The 16,362-nt window shown below is 48.7% G+C and overlaps 1 protein-coding gene across 6 annotated transcripts in view; it reads left to right on the top strand.

Annotated features, from left to right (window-relative positions):
- The first annotated feature begins 1,013 nt into the window (after positions 1-1,013).
- Positions 1,014-16,362, top strand: part of AIFM3 (AIF family member 3) — a 49,793-nt gene continuing 34,444 nt past the window's right edge. For 3 of the 6 annotated variants that reach the window (XM_083417719.1, XM_083417717.1, XM_083417718.1), the window contains exons 1-2: positions 1,015-1,390; positions 10,371-10,595. In XM_083417719.1, coding sequence (XP_083273845.1) covers positions 10,565-10,595 — 31 coding nt within the window. In that variant the 5' untranslated portion in view covers positions 1,015-1,390; positions 10,371-10,564. Of the gene's footprint in view, positions 1,391-10,370; positions 10,596-16,362 lie in introns of all 6 variants that reach the window. The other 3 variants (XM_083417716.1, XM_083417720.1, XM_083417721.1) reach the window with 3 other exon arrangements.

Raw genomic sequence — 16,362 nt, 5'->3', positions numbered from 1 at the left:
TAGAATAGAATCATAGAATCATAGAGTTGGAATAGACCACAAGGGCCATCGAGTCCAACCCCCTGCCAAGCAGGAAACACCAGCAGAGCACTCCTATCAGACCCAGTGCTTTTTTTCTATATACTGTAAAAAAGAAAATGTTTAGGTGTACTCTCATTTTTCTACTCAAATTGAAATAATGCCCCTGGATGAGGCCCAACTTAGATTCACAAAATATTTAGGGGTATGCACCCCACTGCGTCCCACCCTCCCCCGAAAAAAGCACTGACTAGACCCAAAAATTTTAAGCCATGTGGACTCAAGTTGCATCTGGAGGTCCTCTGGGATCGGGGCCCTGAAGCTTAAGATTCATTAAAGGTAAAGGTAAAGGGACTCTTGACCATTAGGTCCAGTCGTGACCGACTCTGGGGTTGCGGCGCTCATCTCGCTTTATTGGCTGAGGGAGCTGCCATACAGCTTCCGGATCATGTGGCCAGCATGACTAAGCCCCTTCTGGCGAACCAGAGCAGCACACGGAAACGCCGTTTACCTTCCCACTGGAGCGGTACCTATTTATCTATTTGCACTTTGACGTGCTTTCGAACTGCTAGGTTGGCAGGAGCAGGGACCGAGCAACGGGAACTCACTCCGACACGGGAATTCGAACCGCCGACCTTCTGATTGGCATTCATTAGATTCATTAGTTTCCTAGTAAAATTGCCCCTGTCTCCAGGAGACTCCCGAAATCACCGGACCAGGCAGCGCAGACTATTTTGAGCCCAATGGACCAGTGTTGTGACTCAGGCAGCTTCCTGTGGCCTTATGTAACCTCTCTCTCTCTCTCCGTTCTGTGTTCCTCTTAGGAGCAGGGCTATTAGCTGAGTCTTCCTTGCCAAGCACCAGGGATGCTCCCTCGCTCCCTGACTGTCCCGCTGCAGCGGTGAAGCGGTTAAGTCACAGAGAGCACTCCTGGGTCCGCTTCTGACCCTGGAGCCTAGGGCTGTCTTCTCAGCCACCGCCAGGGGGGCTCTGAGCTGTCAACAGCCTCTCCCTCTCCCTTTCTCTCCCTGCCTGCAGGTGCCTTGGAAGTTTCATGCAGGATCCGGAGTCTCCCTCCGTCTTTCCCCAGCCTAAAGTTTTCGGGGGCTGCAGATGAGCAGCAGCTGCTGGCGCCGGAAGGAAGCCTTGCGGGACTCCGGCCAAGTTGGCACCTCCTTGGCCCATTTGGATCAATACTGCAGGGCTGGGGCGGGGGGGGGGGGGAGAGGAAACCCGGCCTCCCTCTCTGCAAAGACCCAGAAGTCCAGGCAGGAACGAAAGCAGCCTCTTCCACAGCCTCTGCCTCCACCCGGCAGCTGATGCCAAGGCTGATGCCCAGTTCCTTGCGCGCCTCACTGCACTCCCTGCCCAGGTAAGGCGAAACCCTCCCAGCTGGAGGAAGCAGGAATTAAGCGGGTAGGTGGGAAGGATGCAACGCAGAGGCTTTTCCTTTGCACCCCGGATTCTTGGTGTGTTTATGGGGAGCGGGGGGTGGAATCTAAGAAAATGATTCATTTCTTTTTGGAAATCTCAGCTAAAACATAGCTTCTGTGGTGCATATGATGAGAGACGCCTTGATTGAAATCTTCAGCTGCTGGTTGGGAGGAATAATCCAGCCTCTCTCTGTGTGCGCTCCCAAAAAGCTGCAGTGGTCCCCCCTCCCGTTGTTTGGGCTCAAAACCTCCCCTGTGCTGCAAACAGCTGCGCTGCAACAAGGACAACATTTTAATTGCTTCTCCCACCCCCCGCCACTTTCCCCTTTTTCTTTCACTCCTCTCGCTCTCTGCTTTCCCTGTGACGGACTGGCAGGGACTCTGACCCGTCCGCTTCCAGCTGGGTAATAAACAGGATCCGTTGAAAGGATCTCTCGCCTGCGGTTCATGATGGACACCGCTCCTGCGTAAATCATCCTTGGTGCGTGTCACGAAGTAGGAGCACAGGAAAGCTGCCTTGAACGGAGTCAGAGCGCTGGTCTATCTAGCTCAGTATTGTCTACACTGACTGGCAGCAGCTCTCCAGGGTTTCGGGGGGGGTGTGTGTCATTACCTGGAGATGCTGCCGGGGGTTGAACCAGAGACATTTTGCATGCAAAGCAGATACGCTTCCGTTGAGCTATAGCCCTTCCCCTAATGCACAGATGCATAGGAACCTGCTTTGTACTGAGTCAGAGCAGTGATGCTTTCAGCTCAGTGTTGTCTGCACTAACTGGCAGCAGCTCTCCAGGGTTTCAGGCATCACTACCTGGGGATGCTACTAGGGATAGAACCTGGTTCCTTCTGCTCGCAAGGCAGATGCTCTACCAAGGAGCTACAGCCCTTTCCTTAAAAACAAATCAAGATTCTAGTCCTTATGTTTTTGTTTTTTTTAAAAGAGCTGAATTAAATAGGGAGCTGCCTTATACAGTGGCAGACCATTGGTCCATCTAGTTCAGTACTGTTTACTCTGTCTGGCAGTGGCTCTCTAGGGTTTCAGGCAAGGAACCCTGTCCCAGAGGTGCCATTGGGGATGGGACCTGGGACCTTCTGCATGCCAAGCAGGTGCTCTGTAACGCCTTTCCCCAGAAAAAAAGGTCAGGAAGGGAAAAGTGAATTAAAAAGTCTTCTTTTTCTCCTGCCCGCCTCCATCACCATAAATTATTACAGTGGTACCTCGGGTTAAGTACTTAATTCGTTCCAGAGGTCCGTACTTAACCTGAAACTGTTCTTAACCTGAAGCACCACTTTAGCTAATGGAGCCTCCTGCCGCTGCCGCGCTGCCGGAGCACGATTTCTGTTCTCAACCTGAAGCAAAGTTCTTAACCTGAAACACTATTTCTGGGTTAGCGGAGTCTGTAACCTGAAGCGTATGTAACCTGAGGTACCACTGTATTCTTATTACTGTTAATAATAATAATAATAATAATTAATAATACAGTAATTTAACAGTCCACCCCACGGAATTGCAAAGTCTTGTATTCTTAAACATCTATGCATCAGCCCAAAATACATGACCTGATTTCAGAAAGATGCTGAGCATTCTTCTGCATCTTTCCTTGACTCAATGATGCCTCTGGGTGTGCCAGACTTTAAGGAGGGCAGTGTGTGTGTGTGTAGATTCTGGCTGAGTATTGAAAGGACTCATGGATTTGTTTGCTGGGGATCCCACCACTCCACAAATAACTCCCCTTTGCTTGCTTCAACCTCAAATATGCTTCCATTACCAGAGGATAAGCCTGATGCTTTAATGTGCAAATGGTATTCTGGCTAGTGATGGGGGGTGAAACTACATTTAGTTTGCTTTTTGGAGGTAAAGTTTTTAATTATTATTCCATTTTGCAACATATATAAAACTGAGAGAAAGTTTAATTTGCACTGAAATATGAGCTTTCCTAAGTCACACTTTCTGAAACAGGCTAATTAAACAATCTATGACCTTTTAAACTGTGTGTGTAGATTATTGTTTTTGTTTATTATGCATGCGCACGGGTGCCAACTTGAATCAAATATTTGGTGGGCAGGTAAGCCCTGCCTCACATAATTGATCACATGATGTAGTGCACCCCCCCCCATTTAAATGGCAATGCCCATCAACTTTGGGGGACTGCCCAGCCCCCTAAAATATTTTATTGGGAAGGGGGCAAAGGCTCCTATGTGTACGTTTGTGTTTTTATATTGTAAACTGTCCTGTGATCGTTGGATGAAGGGTGCTATAGGAATTTAAATAATAATCTTGATATTTCTTGATATTTGATATTTGATACTTTGATACTTGATCAAGTAATATCAAGTAAATATTAAGTACAGTGGTACCTCGGGTTACATACGCTTCAGGTTACAGACTCCGCTACCCAGAAATATTACCTCGGGTTAAGAACTTTGCTTCAGGATGAGAACAGAAATCGTGCTCCGGCAGCACGGCAGCAGCAGGAGGCCCCATTAGCTAAAGTGGTGCTTCAGGTTAAGAACAGTTTCAGGTTAAGAACGGACCTCCGGAACGAAGTATCCGAGGTACTACTGTAAAAGTATCGGAGAGGAGATCTGTGTAAATGAAAACATGAGACTTATGGTTTTGTTACATATGATTTTATTTTGGAGTTGTCTGCTGTAAAAAATGTATATTATGTAAATAAAATAATAAAGGATTTGAGACACACACACACACACACACCAAAAAAAGGGAATGTAAATAATAATCAAGTGCTATAATTGTCGTGGTCAGTCCCATGCAAGACTTCAAAGCGCCCACATTGCCTCTGCTGCCACTCAAAATAGCAGCAACTCGTGCTGAGCTGCATCAGGCAGCCTCCCTGAGGGCAGCGAATGCTTCTGAGTCCCTGTGTGGAAAGAGATGGCTTAGAGGCCCTGGAGGACTGCCCACCTCTGGAGGATCCCAGCGGAAAGGAGGTGGTCTCCGCAGGCCAGTGACTCATGCAGGAGGACTCCTCCTTGCCAGTCACAACCTCTGGGGTCTGCAAATGCTTTGGAGCTCACAGGAGGAGCCTTTAATTATTCAGCTTCGTTCAGCACACGACATATTCTCTCCAGGTGCACCGTTAGGGTATCACAAAGGAAAGCAGGATTTATTTTCTCTTAATTGAGAAAAGTAGAGTTAAAATGACAACATGTAAAGCCAAAGTCAAGGTAAGAGGGATGAGGGATCTAATAAGGCTACAAAAATGTTTTTAAAAATACAGTGGTACCTTGGGTTACAGACGCTTCAGGTTACAGACTCCGCTAACCCAGAAATAGTACCTCAGGTTAAGAACTTTGCTTCAGGATGAGAACAGAAATCGTGCAGCAGTGGCAGGAGGCCCCATTAGCTAAAGTGGTACCTCAGGTTAAGAAAAATAAATAAATTCAAAACCTCTCTGACAGAAATCCAATGTTTGGGAAAGGATGCTCCATGTGAAATGGGCACCTGATGTAGAAGCATAGAATTGTAGAGTTGGCAGGGACCCCTAGGGGTCATCTAGTCCAACCCCATTGCAATGCAGGAATCTCAGCTAAAGCATCCATGACAGATGGCCATCCAACCTCTGCTTGAAAACCTCCAATGAAGGAAAGTCTACAACAGGCACACAACATACAATTCCCATCATCCCTAGCTAACAGGACCAGTGGCCAGGGATGATGGGAATTGTAGTCCCAAACATCTGGAGGGCTGGAGTTTGCCTATGCCTGGACAAACCCCCAAGGGAGACCGTTCCACTGTCGAACAGCTCTGTCAGAAAGTTTTTCCTGATGTTTAGTCAGATTCTCCTTTCTTGGAACCTGAAGCCATTGGTCCGAGTCCTACCCTCCAGAGCAGGAGAAAACAAGCTTGTTCTGTCTTCCATGTCAGGGGTGCTGATGTGGGCCCCAGGGAATGGGTCAAGACATCATACACCCCACAGCCTCAGAACCTGACTTCTGGTGCCACCGGAAGTCAGGTTATGAGGTTTTCGCAAGGCCTCAGGCAGCATCTCTGAGGTCTCACGAGGCCTTGGATGTGACTTCCAGCAAGATGAGGGGCCCTGCAGTGTGGGTGCTGAGCACCCGCAACAAAATTTTTGTGGGTGCTTGGGCCGCTAGGGCCTCCTATAGTTGGTCCCTGTTCCACATGACAGCCCTTGAGATATCTCAGTCTCCTCTTTACCAGGCTCCACTGTTCCTCATAAGGCTTGGCTTCCAGACCCTTGATCAACTTGGCTGCCCTCCTCTGCACTTGTTCCAGCTTGTCAACATCCTTCCTAAATTGTGGTGCCCAGAATTGGACACAGTATTCCAGGTGTGGTCTGACCAAGGCAGCATGTGCTTCTTTAATGATGGGCTTTTGTTTCCTGAATGGAAATGGAGAGTGAGGCAGCAGCAGCAGCTGGTAAACAGAACCTAAGAAGACAGAAAGAGCCTGCTCGATCCGGCCATTGGACTGTCCAAGAACGTGTCCTCTTCTCACAGTGGCTGCCCAGATGCCCCAGAAGGAAACCTGCAAGCAAGACCCAAGGATAAGAGAATTCTCTGCTCCTGTGGTTGCAATCGGTATTCAGAATCGTTGCTGCCACCAGCTGTGCGGGCAGAGCACAGCCATTGTTGCTCGCAGCATTCAACAGTCCAAGGGAATGGAAGAGAATGAGGCAGCTTCTTTTCTTCCTGGTGGGGCTGCCTCAGGACAGTGTAAGAGAGGTCATAGTCCCACAAGGCCAAAGGCACTGAGAGACTGTATACAAGTGTTTATGCATCAATGCTAAGAGCCTCTGAGGAAAGATGGCTGAACTGGAGCGCTTGGTCTTAGCAGATGGCATTGATAGGTAACTGTAATGGTTCTAGGGGTTGCTCGTGCGTAAGTTGCCGCCACTCCTGGCTAGGTTACCTGGTTGAATCCTTTCTGTCTGGACAGCCTCAAGTTTTGTGGCTGTCTCAGTCGCTGGCAGAATCTGTCAGTGGGCGTTTCTTGAACCTTTTCCAGCATAAAAGCTGTTTGATGCCCAGTCTTCTCCTACTCTCCCTGCGCGGAAGTCTTCTGCGCAGGGAGGGTGTGGGCAGTGGAGTACCCGTACTCTCTCCGCTGTTCTCCGGCGAGGAGTCCTGGAGCCACCTCTCCGATTCCCCCATCTGCCCCCTTCTCCACTGGTGTTACGCTGATTTCCTTCCCCAGCGGATGGGCTGCCTCTCTCCCTACTGGGATCCTCTCCGGCATCCCTCTGGAGCCTTCTCTCCGCCTCCAGCTCCGATGGCAGTTCCCTGACAGTAACAGAAAACTGGTGGGACAGAAAGTACCCAGTTATCTCTGGAGATAAACTCTATCAGAAGGACAGAGAAGGCTGTCCTGGAGGTGGTGTCTCTCTGTACATCAAAGACAACACTGAGTCCATCAAGTTTGAAATCCCCAAAGGGGTGTACCCCTACAAAGGATCGTCGTGGTGGTGATACTAGGCCCCAGTAGTTATTTAGTGCTGAGGATGTGCTATCGTTGACTCCCCCCCCCCCCCCGATCAAAACACTCAGGGAGATCTTGAGACGAAGACGGAAACTAAGGAAACACCCAAAAGAGAAGGAGGTGTTATAGCAATGGGTGACTTCAACCAGTGGCATAGCGTGGGTTGCCAGTGCCCAGGGCTTCATGGAGGGGGGTGGGGAGCGTGAGAGGGAGGAAACGAATGGAATATGCATGTGTAACCCGCCGCCTAACAGCTTCCATGTCACCCAGAAGATCGTAGCCACAGAGATAAGAAAAAAAGAGTCATTCCGTTGTCTGGAGAGGTTGTTTCCTGGCTCTCTTTTTTGTAATAATTTTTATTGAGATTTTACAATTTTTTGAACATCAAAATATCACAACATATAACAAAAATATCATTCCCCAATTTCCCCCTCCACGACTTCCCTTAGCTACCTCTTCTGATTTTTTGGCATATTATCTTTCCCTGCTTATTGGTTATTTCTTATTCTTGAACTTTCAACATAATTATTATTCTTCTCTTATCATTTTAACATCCTCATTCTATTTCCTACATTTATTTTATTAATTGCAAGTCTTTAATCAAACCCTGCAAGTGAGTCCATTTCTTTACACCGATTCTGTAAAAATAACATGAATGGTTCCCAGGTCAAGATTTACCAAAAGAGGAGAAAATGCTTTTCATTTACGCTACAACTGCGGCTAGAATATTGCTAGCACAAAGATGGGAAAGTGTTGAAATACCAACCAAAGAAGAATGGCAAGGAAAATTGATGGAATGCGCTGAAATGGCAAAACTAACAGAAAGACTTCGAGACAAGGACCTATTAAACATTAAAAGCTTCCCTAAACAGGGCTGCCTTCAGATGTCTTCTAAAAGTCTGGTAGTTGTTTTTCTCCTTGACATCTGGTGGGAGGGTGTTTCACAGGGCGGGCGCCACTACCGAGAAGGCCCTCTGTCTGGTTCCCTGTAACCTCACTTCTCGCAGTGAGGGAACTGCCAGAAGGCCCTTGGCGCTGGACCTCAGTGTCCGGGCAGAACGATGGGGGTGGAGACGCTCCTTCAGGATAAAGTTATCTCCAAACCAGCCTTTGCAAATCTGTTCAGATGTTGTGGACTACAACTCCCATCAGCCTCGGCATCACCCATCCCTGCTGCCTGATGGGAGTTGTAGTCAAAAACATTTGGAGGGGTTGGCAGGGACCTGGCTGGGGAAGGCTGCCTCACACTGTGTGTGTGTGTGTGTGTGTCCCCTTATCAAGTCTTCTTGCTTTCTTCTCCATGTCACCTGCATTTCTCTTGGCTCACCTGTTTCCGTTCAGAGTACCGGAGAAGTGCATTTTATTGATGCACCTTGGACATCTCAATTGCATCTCTTGTTTAATGTTTAATTCGGGGAGATTGTTTCTAACTTGGGAAAGGAGATAAAGAGTTATCCTGACAGCACTTGCTGCTGTGCTGACCAGATCTAATCTGGAGGCTGCAATTTGCTGAAACAGCAGGCCAGGAGGAGCTGAGTGTGCAGGCGATATCTGTCCTCCAGCGGCCTCCTTGCCTCCTCTGCCAGCTGTCCCATGGCACTCTGGAGCCTGCAAGGCAGACATCCCAACCGCTTGAGATGCAATTAGGGATGAAGAAGAGGGGAATCTGTCAATTCCACTTTATCTCCATCTCTTATTTTGCCCATCTAAAGTGCCACATAAAAATTCACCGGCAGGTTTCTCCTAGTAATATGCATTTTTATATGGAAATTGGTCTAACATACACATTTTTGCAAGAACTTTTCACAAATTGATGCGTCTTTCTTGCAAAATCCGGAGAAGGGCAAATTTTGACAGATGGCTCTCCAACATCTCTAATGCAGTCGTACCTTGGAAGTCGAACAGAATCCATTCTGGAAGTCTGTCTGACTTCCAAAATGTTCGGAAACCGAAGCACGGCTTCTGATTGGCTGCAGGAAGCTGTGCTTCCGAAAATCGTTTGAAAACTGGAACACTCACTTCCGGGTTTCGATCGTTCGGGAGCTGATTTGTTTGGGATCCAAGGCGTTTGAGATCCAAGGTACCATGCAGTTAACATCAATTGAGGAGTGATTCTGTCTGAATCAGCTGTGAGTGATGCTCATACATGATCAGGACTAGCTAGAAATTCTGAATCAACAAACACAAACCATTTCGCTGTCTTTCTACTCATCCATCACCAATCTATACAGAGGCATCTGCTTCTGAACATGGGGTTCCATTTACTGGTACAATTCCTGGTTTGGGAGGCCAGTGGGCTCAATGGCTCCCCTCCCTCAATGAGGTCATCTCCTTGCTGCAGCTTTTTGCTCACTGCTGCCTATGGGCTTAGGTGGTACCACCTCCCAGAGGGAGTGAAGACAGAAGGTCCTTCTCCTTGCGCCTCTGACTGCTCACACACTTGGAGTGGGCAGGTGAGGAAGAAGAAGAGGAACAGGACCACCGGGCTCTAAGGGTTAAAAGGGAAAGCTGTGTTTTGGGGGAGTCTGCCCAGCCTTCGTCCTCTTCCTATCCAGGAACTCCTGATGAACTTCCAAGGGACCACAAGGTTCCTTCATTAGGATGGTTTGAAAGTCACTGGACCAGTCTTCCTCAACCTGGTGCCCTCCAGATGTTTTCAACTGCATCGCCCATCAGCATGGTTGTGTGCACATCTGCCCCAGCGTGATATGGCTGCACTGGCTGGGGCCAGAGGGAATTAGGAGTCCAAAACATCTGAAAGGTGCCAGATTTTGGGGAAGGCTAGCCACACACTAAGGGACGTGGGTGGCACTGTGGGTTGAACCACAGAGCCTAGGACTTGCTGATCAGAAGGTCGGCGGTTCGAATCCCCGCAACGGGGTGAGCTCCCATTGCTCGGTCCCTGCTCCTGCCAACCTAGCAGTTCAAAAGCACATCAATGTGCAAGTAGATAAATAGGTATCTCCGGCGGGAAGGTAAATGGCGTTTCCGTGTGCTGCTCTGCTTCGCCAGAAGCTGCTTAGTCCTGCTGGCCACATGACCCGGAAGCTGTACGCCGGCTCCCTCGGCCAGTAAAGCGAGATGAGCGCTAATGGTCAGGGGTCCCTTTACTCCTTTACCTTTTAGCCACATACTGGAGGGCAGGCAGACCCACACACCACACACCAAAACACACCTTTAAATCACACGACTTCCCCCAAGGAATCGTGGGACCTGCAGTTTCCCCCAGGTGGAGTTAACGTTCCCAGGAATCCTGAAGAACGTTTAACTTTTCTGCTGAGATTTTTCTTTATTTTTAATTGCCCCTTCTGTTTGTTCTCTGCAAAGGGCAAGGGTATAAAAAGTGTGTGCTTCGTTTGACGATTGCTCAGGCTGCACCTGGGATACGGAGGTGAACTTTTGAGAAGTGCGCTTGTTAGTTTTACCGCTCGCTAAATAGAACTTTTTGTTTGATTCAGGTCATGAGGGAAGGCCGAGCCTGGCGATGACCGGCGTAGACCGAAGGGACCAGCTGGAGGAGGGTTCCTGTACCATGGTGGGGATGAATTGTGGCTCTTGATCTCTCCCTTGCTGGCTCGGGCACCCATGTCTGCCAAAGACACCGCTTTCTGACCCGCTGCTTCTTCTGGGATCTCTCTCTGCGTGGCTCACGATGGGAGGATGCTTCTCCAAACCCAAACCAGGTGAACTCTCCTGAATCGTCCCTCTGCTCAAGCCCTTCCACCTTTCCTTCTCTGTGCGGAACTGGGAATTAAACTAGGTCATGCACGCAGCAGGGCCGCTCCGCGGAGAGAACTCTGCGGAGAATGTTAATTCTCTGGGCTTCTACGCGGAGGGATTATTAAAGCGATTGGCTAATCCTCCAAAAAAACCGAGCACAATGCACAGCGGTGACTTTAATGAAACATTTGGGGCTTGGAAAAGCAGCAGGAGGCATTGCTAAACAAAGAACTGGGACCTCGACTATGGGGTTGGGCAGCAGGGAAGGAATCTTTTGCCAAGAAGTTGCCATAGTCAAGGGCAAAATATGGGATCTGGGGTTCCTCCAGGCTCTTTCTGTTCCCAGGTGGGATCCAATCGCATCCCAGAAAATTCAGGTTGCGCAATTATAGTCGGTTGGGAGGTCTCAGCAAAAACAAGAGCCAGTGCTGTAAACAAAAATTGCCCTTTTCCCTTATGGGGTATCCAAGAGCCCATATAGAGTCCTTACATAGGTTCCCTATTGGTAGGAGAGAATAACAGAGGCCAACTAGAGAATATCGAGAAGCAAAGCAGCTAGTAAGCTTGATCTTTATTGAACTGCTGCAACAGGGTGCTCCCCTCACCCGCAGGAGAGGAGGAGGAACAATGGCGCATAAGGCCTTATAAAGACTTTTAAAATTGCCACCCTGTAGATCAAGACCACCCCCAGAAACATCATACATACATCACAGAAGAGGTGTAACCTAAGACCACCCCTCAGATACATCATACCTACATCACAAAAAAGGCGGTTTAAACAGAAATTTGAATGTTGTTTTTCTCCTGTCATTGTTTATCTCCTGTCTAGTAGGTTACTTGATTGGATTGCCTGGGTAGCCTGGCCAGTCTTTTGTAACGATAAATACTTAGTTCCTGGGCCATGTCACAGGCTCACACCCTATTCAAACACAGACATACCCTGAAGACAGGATTTGTGAAGGAAAAGACAATGGGGAAGCTTTTCCATTTTCTTTTGACCTTGCAGAGAAAACATTGGGTCAGTTTGGGACAGTTTGGGAATCAAAATGGTTCCAGCTCGGTCTTCCTGTGCTGATCTATGTATGTGCTTGGTTGGTACACTTAAGAACATTTAACATATATCTAAGACCTCAAAGGGACGCGGGTGGCGCTGTGGGTAAAACCTCAGCGCCTAGAACTTGCCGATCGCATGGTCGGCGGTTCGAATCCCCGTGGCAGGGTGCGCTCCCGTCGTTCGGTCCCAGCGCCTGCCAACCTAGCAGTTCGAAAGCACCTCCGGGTGCAAGTAGATAAATAGGGACCGCTTATCAGCGGGAAGGTAAACAGCGTTTCCGTGTGCGGCTCTGGCTCGCCAGAGCAGCGATGTCACGCTGGCCACGTGACCCGGAAGTGTCTCCAGACAGTGCTGGCTCGCGGCCTATAGAGTGAGATGAGCGCACAACCCTAGAGTCTGGCAAGACTGGCCCGTACAGGCAGGGGTACCTTTACCTTTACCTTTAAGACCTCAAAATTCCTATCACACCAGTGGCGGTGCAATGGTTAGAGTGCCAGGCTAGGACCCGAGAGACCAGGGTTCAAATCCCCATTCAACCATGAAACTCACTGGGTGGTTTTGAGGGCCAGTCACTGCCTCTCTGACCTACCTGGAGGGTTGTTGTGGGGATTAAATGAGGAGGGGGAGAACTGTTTATGCTCCCATGAGCTCCTTGGAGGAAAACCAACTGTGGTCAACCGATCACTACAAAACTTTTTTAAAACACACATTCTCCATCACAATGGCTGGCTGTTAACCAGAAGTTTGGAGATTTGAGCGGGTTGGACTAGATGACCCTCAGGATCCCTTCCGACTCTACAGTTCTGTGATCTCTAGTAACCTTAGCTGTGCCAAAAAACAACAAAGACCTGAAATTCCTCAAGCGGTAAGGGGCATGTCCACAATCATTTATGTCGCTTGTTAACGGCCAAGAACAAACACCCAGCTGGCTTTGACTCTGGATTCCGTCAAATTAAGCTTCCTTAATTTAGCCCCGCATGGCCCGCAGCAATTATATGCCCCCTATGGAGTCAGCCAGCCCATGCCCTCATGTAGTCTCTCACTGGCATGCCAGACCGGAAAAGGATTTTCGTTACAAATATCCACAGTTTGGGGGTGGGCTGCATTTCCTAATGGGAAACTTCCCAGCGGTGGCATGGTGCCGGTAGCTGGGAAGAGATACACAGATGGTTTTGGGCACGGGTGAAAACTGGCGGGGCAGAGGGCAGGATCCTGTCTTAGTGCAATTGTAGGCTACAGCTCTGCAAAAGGCAGGGATTTCTGTACACAGGCACACGCAAATCTCCATCCAGACAAGGAAGTGGCCTTATCACAGGCATAGAATCGCAGGGTTGTAGAGATGGAAGGGACCTGTGAGGGTCATCTAGTCCAACCCCCTTTCATGCAGGAACCACAGGTTCTCTGCCTTCCCATTGGATCCTCACCACAACCCTGCAAGGTGGGTAAGGCTGGGATTAAAACTGCCCTGCTCAAGAAACATCAACACTCTAAGTCCTTTGACTTGAAAGGTGCTGGTTGGACCATTTTTGGCTTTTACCTTTTTTAAAAAATAAAGATCTTTTTTAATTTGCAGGCTTCCCCCGAGTATGTAGAAACTACTCCCTTCTTCAAAGTGGCCCCCTTTTGTCACTTAAATGAGTGTCACACCGCCACTGGAGTTTCCTGTTAGAAGGAATGATGTGTCCCTTTCATTCATATATATATATGGAACGCGGGTGGCGCTGTGGTCTAAACCACTGAGCCTAGGGCTTGCCGATCAGAAGGTCGATCAGAAGGTCGGCGTTTCGAATCCCTGTGGCGGGGTGAGCTCCTGTTGCTCGGTCCTTGCTCCTGCCAACCTAGCAGTTCGAAATCACATCAAAGTGCAAGTAGATAAATAGGTACTGCTCTGGCAGGAATGTAAACGGCGTTTCCGTGCGCTGCTCTGGTTCGCCAGAAGCGGCTTAGTCATGCTAGCCACATGACCCAGAAGCTGTCTGTGGACAAATGCCAGCTCCCTCGGCTAGTAAAGCGAGATGAGCGCCGCAACCTCAGAGTCATCCACGACTGGACTTAACTGTCAGGGGTCCATACACACACACACACACACATATGTAAAATTATATTTTATTATATTTTCATCCTGCCATTCCTCCAAGGAACTCAAAGCGGTATCCAAGGTTGTCCACCTCCTCCATTTTATCTCCCCAACAACCCTGCGAGGTAGGCTGGGTTGAGAGATGGCAGCTGCCCCCAACCATCCAACAGTGGAATGGACTCCCTCAGAAGGTGGGGAACTCTCTGGAGGTTTTAAAACAGGGTTTGGACAGCCTTCTGTGAGGGATTCTTCAGCCGTGATTCCTGGGTTGGAATTGATGACCTTTGAGGGTCCCTTCCAACTCTGCAATTCTTCACATGGCTGAGTCCTAGCCCAAACCTCTAACCACTGCCACTGCACCACGCTGCCTGTGCTGTGTCCCCCCCCCCCCCGTCTTAAGGTTGCTGCATTTCCCCCAAACGCCTAGGAGACGTGGCCTTGCGTGGGAAGGAATTGTGTGCTGCAGGGAGAGCTCTTGGTAAACGAGCCTTGCGTGTAAGGTTGCAGCCTTAGCTGCCTGGAATCGAGTTGGCAAGGCCGGTGCCGTTACTTATTCATCTTGGCCGTCGTTACTTATTTATCTCCATATTTTCTTAGCTCCAGTGGCGCTCTGCAGAAATGCAAAGGCCACCGGACGTCGCAGGTGTGACTCCAGCATCGAGGTTGCCTTGCGTTTTGGGCGTTCCTGTCCTTAATGCATTCTGAACGTGCCATTCCTCATCACATCAAGGCAACTTAACTTTAAAAGAGGACTAGGCAAGTTCATGGAGGAGAGGGCTTTTGATAGCTACAGGCCATGATGGCTTTCAGTAATCCGGTTGCTGGAAACTACAGGAGGGGAAAGTGTTCAGGGCCTGCTTGTGGCATATGAGTGGCAACTGGGAGGACAGGATGCTGGATTAGGTGGGTCATTATTCTGACCCAGCAAGCTCTTCTTATGAGACAGACAGACAGAGACCACCTCGTAAAGGTTAGTGGAGGGGTGATATCAGCCAGATTTCAGAAACGTTGGATGAAGCCTGTTAAGTTGTGGGTGAACATATCAGACGACACAGCGATTCTTCAAACAGCTCTTGTTTATTCACAGGCCAGAACAGAACTGAACTGAAGGGTTCAGCCAGCCTGCTTATATAGAGCTCCAGTACAACATAACTGTAACAATTTTCTAAAACTATCCAATCACTGAACGTCACTTTCGATCCCTTATTTGCATAACTATCTACAGTATCCCCCTGCTGGCCCAGGGTGAAAACTTCAGTACATAACAATAGTCCTGCTCTCTTCTCCCAGCTGGAGTCTGCCACAATTTAAGAAGGATCTTGACAAGTAGGGATGTGTGCAGAGGAGGGCAACCAAGATGATCAAGGGTCTGGAAACCAAACCAAACAGTTGAGGGAGTTGGGTCTGTTTAGCCTGGAGAAGAGAAGACTGAGAGATGATATGAGAGCTATCTTCAGATATCTAAATGGCTCTCTTATGGAAGATAGGGAAAGCTTGTTTTCTGCTGCTCCGGAGAGGCAGACCCAAACCAACGGATTCGGAGATTCCAACTAAACATTAGGAAGAACTGTCTGACGGTAAGAGCTATTTGACAGTGCAGCAGACGTTGGATGGGCCTTTCTCAGGGACATAGCTGTCAACTTTCAGATTTGAAAATAAGGGATCAGCAGCCTCAAAAATAAGGGATCAGCAGCCTCACCTGTCCCGGGGACAGTCTACGGGATATCTAACAATCCGGGATAGCAGCGGGAAGCAGCGGGAAACGGCGCTGGAATAAGGGAATTTCCCGCAAAAAAAGGGAAGGTTGACAGCTACGCTCAGGGATTCTTCGGCCGTGCTTCCTGCCTTGCAGGGGGGTTGGACTAGATGATCCTTAGTGTCCCTTCCAATTCTACAATTCTCTGCGGCCTTTTGCTTTGCTTCATCTGTTGTTTTGCAGTCGGGCCTGCTTTGAGGGTAATAAAAAACGCTTGCATCACAACTTTAACGTCAAGAGATTACAGCTGACTTGGACTCTGTGCTCATGAATCCAAATTCCCACCTATAAAGTTCTGATGAGGCCCATTCTAAAGAATCACTGCCTTTAACTTTCCCTTGAATTGCTTAGACATTTATTTATTTTTTTAAAAAAACTCGTATTTATACTTCCATTTTAGATCACTTTCCTTAAGGTGGGGTAAGAGCATTACGGCACTTAAGCCTGTGTGTGGGGAGGTTCTCCCATCAGGTGCTGCTACAATCCTGCTCTTGACGCCGGAGAATAAATTTCTAAGAAGTAAGAGGTTTACCAAAACCACGTTCTTTAACTTTTTCTTCAATCCGATTGGCAGGGCAGAGTTGTCCTTGGACTCTGTTCTGAGAGGTTAAGCCCTCTTTGGAGTTACTAGGGGAAAACGTTGGCTATGGGAACACAGTTGGCAAGTGTTTAATCCATGGCATGTGACTGTGTTTCTTTTTTTTGCTTATTGGCCCATTGGCTGGCTTCTTTGAGGCCTCACGGGATTTAACTGGAGCCAGGGCTCACTCAGCCCTGCAATGCATAAACCAGCATTGCAGGGGATTGGACTGGATATTACCTTTGCGGGTCCCTTCCAACTCT

This window comes from Podarcis tiliguerta (assembly GCF_965153285.1).
Source record: "Podarcis tiliguerta genome assembly, chromosome: 16".
In the NCBI taxonomy this organism is placed as follows: Eukaryota; Metazoa; Chordata; class Lepidosauria; order Squamata; family Lacertidae; genus Podarcis; species Podarcis tiliguerta.
This window is presented reverse-complemented; position numbering and strand designations above follow the sequence as displayed.